At 43.0% G+C, this 3,051-nt stretch overlaps 1 protein-coding gene across 1 annotated transcript in view; it reads left to right on the top strand.

The window, feature by feature from the left end:
• pccb (propionyl-CoA carboxylase subunit beta) overlaps nt 1–3,051 on the top strand; it is a 5,347-nt gene that overhangs the window by 502 nt on the left and 1,794 nt on the right. Inside the window, exons 2-10 of the mRNA XM_037695250.1 lie at nt 1,055–1,174; nt 1,249–1,317; nt 1,399–1,455; nt 1,590–1,703; nt 1,930–2,040; nt 2,121–2,229; nt 2,334–2,454; nt 2,620–2,701; nt 2,797–2,920. Of these exons, the coding sequence (XP_037551178.1) occupies nt 1,055–1,174; nt 1,249–1,317; nt 1,399–1,455; nt 1,590–1,703; nt 1,930–2,040; nt 2,121–2,229; nt 2,334–2,454; nt 2,620–2,701; nt 2,797–2,920 (907 nt within the window). The remainder of the gene's footprint in view (nt 1–1,054; nt 1,175–1,248; nt 1,318–1,398; nt 1,456–1,589; nt 1,704–1,929; nt 2,041–2,120; nt 2,230–2,333; nt 2,455–2,619; nt 2,702–2,796; nt 2,921–3,051) is intronic.

The following is a 3,051-nucleotide window of genomic DNA, read 5'->3' on the forward strand; positions in this document are numbered from 1 at the left end:
GCATTAATCTGTCCTCCAGCTCTAATGTTAAAAATCTTGGTGTTATTTTTGATCAGGACATGTCTTTTATCCCCCACATTAAAAACGTTACTAGAACCTCCTTCTTCCACCTGCGTAATATCACTAACATTAGAAACATCTGATCTAAAGATGATGCAGAAAAACTGGTCCATGCATTTGTCACGTCTAGACTGGACTATTGCAATGGTTTATTATCTGGGTGTCCAAATACTTCTTTAAAACGTCTTCAGTTGATCCAAAATGCTGCTGCCAGAGTCTTAACTGGAGTTACTGGGAGAGATCATATCTCTCCAGTTTTAGCTTCTCTCCATTGGCTCCCTGTCAAATCCAGAATAGAATTCAAAATCTTACTTCTAACCTACAAAGCTCTCAACAACCTAGCTCCATCTTATAGTACAGATCTTATTGTTCCATATTTTCCTAACAGAGCGCTTCGCTCTCAGACTGCAGGTTTACTTGTGGTTCCTAGAGTTTACAAAAACAGAATGGGAGGAAGATCTTCCAGTTCTCAGGCTCCTCTTTTGTGGAACAAACTTCCAGTTTCTGTCCGTGAGGCTGACACATTGTCCAGTTTTAAAACTAGGCTTAAGACTTTCCTTTTTGATAAATCCTATAGTTAGGCTTGTTATGCTGCTATAGACTTAGACTACTAGAGGACAAACTGACCTCATTTCCTTAAATGAATTGTTGAACTTGAATAGTTTTCATTTGATACTATGTCTATCTTAACATGTGATTCTTGGCCTGCCATTGTGTATCTGTTCCTACCAAACCCAGCCGGTCGAAGCAGATGGCCGCTTATCCCGAGCCCGGTTCTGCTAAAGGTTTCTTCCTCATGAGGGAGTTTTTCTTTCCACTGTCGCCTTCATGCTTGTTCAAGATGAGAGTTCTGTGATGGAGTTAAACTCAAAGCTGCTCCTCAGATAAATAATGTTAATTTTTTTCAATATATATTTATGAATGTTTCTGTTCAGTCCCTGAGACGACTCCTGTTGTGACTTGGTGCTGTATAAATGAATTGAATGTTTTGTAGGGTAAGCTGACAGCCAGGGAACGGGTGGCGCTCTTGTTGGATCCAGAGTCCTTCGTTGAGACGGACATGTTTGTGGAGCATCGCTGCTCTGACTTTGGCATGGAGCACGACAGAAACAAGGTAACAAAAAAAAATACTAGATAAAAAAAAGAGATTTCTTCATTTAATTTGATTAAGTGTATTTTTCCTCCTAGTTTCCTGGCGACAGTGTTGTGACAGGCCGAGGCAGGATCAACGGCAGGCTGGTGTATGTTTTCAGCCAGGTGAATATGATTGGACAGAAAACAGTGACCGCTCCCTTTGACTGGCTCATGTTTGAGTTGTTCGCTGTCTGCTTGTTGCAGGACTTCACAGTGTTTGGTGGCAGCTTGTCTGGAGCTCATGCTCAGAAGATCTGTAAGGTAAACAAACAAACCTGCACTCGTTTTTCTTTTGTTCGTGTTGCCTGTCATCTCTTATAAACTGCCAGCTGTTGATTATGTGCATGGTGACGGTTCATGTTTTCAAAACCTTTGGCTCATTACTGCGTGTTAAGATCATGGATCAGGCTCTGACCGTTGGGGCTCCTGTCATCGGACTGAACGACTCCGGAGGAGCTCGGATCCAGGAGGGAGTGGAGTCCCTGGCTGGATACGCAGATATATTTCTGGTATATTCTTGTTATCGTGTTCTTCTTGCTTCACAGTCTGAATCATTTTGAAATGAATAAGTCTGATAGCTGTGGGACTTTTACCAGTATTTCCTGACATGCTGCATTTTTGTAAATTTTGCACCATTTTTTGTCCTTGGAATGCTCTGAATGGACCGTCCTGGTTTAAGTACTCTAGTCTGTCTTGTCATTAGAAAGAACAAAACAATGAACTTTTGTTTTCCAGAGGAACGTGTTGGCTTCAGGAGTCGTCCCTCAGATCTCTCTCATTATGGGTCCTTGTGCAGGAGGGGCTGTCTACTCCCCGGCCCTGACAGATTTCACCTTCATGGTTAAGGTTTGAGGCTGCTCATGCTGAAGCCCACCTACAGACATTAACTGCACAGCTGGCAGGATGTTAACCTCTGCTGTTTGTAGGACACATCATACCTGTTCATCACAGGACCAGATGTTGTGAAGTCCGTCACCAATGAAGATGTGACTCAGGAGGAGCTCGGTGGAGCCAAAACTCACACTACTGTGTCGGGTCAGATCGTTTGTGTCCAGAACAGAACATTTCTGTTTGGATCACTCAACCGTTGTGTAAAGGTTTATCCACAGCAGCTTGTTGAACCCGCTTCTTATTCTCAGGTGTGGCTCATTGTGCTTTTGAGAATGACGTGGAGGCTCTGCTCAACCTGCGGGAGTTCTTCAACTTCCTGCCCCTGAGCAATCAGGACCCGGCCCCCATCAGGGAGTGCCATGACCCCAGGTAAATGACCTCATTCAGGTCCAGATTGCTGTGTAACAAAGTCCCTTTGTTTTTTTTACCCATTTCTATTAAAGCTGGGGGACTGTATGAAATGTAAACTGCAGCATCTATTTGGACACTAACTTGTCTTTGGACTTTTCGCTGACATTTTGTCTTTATTTGCAGCGATCGCCTGGTGAAGTCCTTGGACACCATTGTCCCATTAGAGTCAACGAAGGCCTACGACATGTTGGACATCATTCACGCTGTGCGTGCCTAAACGTTCATCCTCACTTAGTGGTCCAACATTGTGTTTGAGCTCCATTAAAAGGCTAAACTTTGTTTCCTAATGCGTCTGTTTAGATAGTAGACGAGAGGGACTTCTTTGAGATTATGCCCACCTATGCTAAAAACATTGTGGTGGGATTTGCCAGAATGAATGGGCGCACTGTGGGCATTGTGGGTAATCAACCTAAAGTAGCTTCTGGTAAGTATAAAAAACAAGACTGAAAGTACGCAGTTAAGACTTCAGGTGTTCAGTCCGTTATACAGGTCCTTCTCAAAAAATTAGCATATTGTGATAAAGGTCATTATTTTCCATAATGTAATGATAAAAAT

This window comes from Nematolebias whitei, chromosome 21 (genome assembly GCF_014905685.2).
Source record: "Nematolebias whitei isolate Nwh7 chromosome 21, NemWhi1, whole genome shotgun sequence".
In the NCBI taxonomy this organism is placed as follows: domain Eukaryota; kingdom Metazoa; phylum Chordata; class Actinopteri; order Cyprinodontiformes; family Rivulidae; genus Nematolebias; species Nematolebias whitei.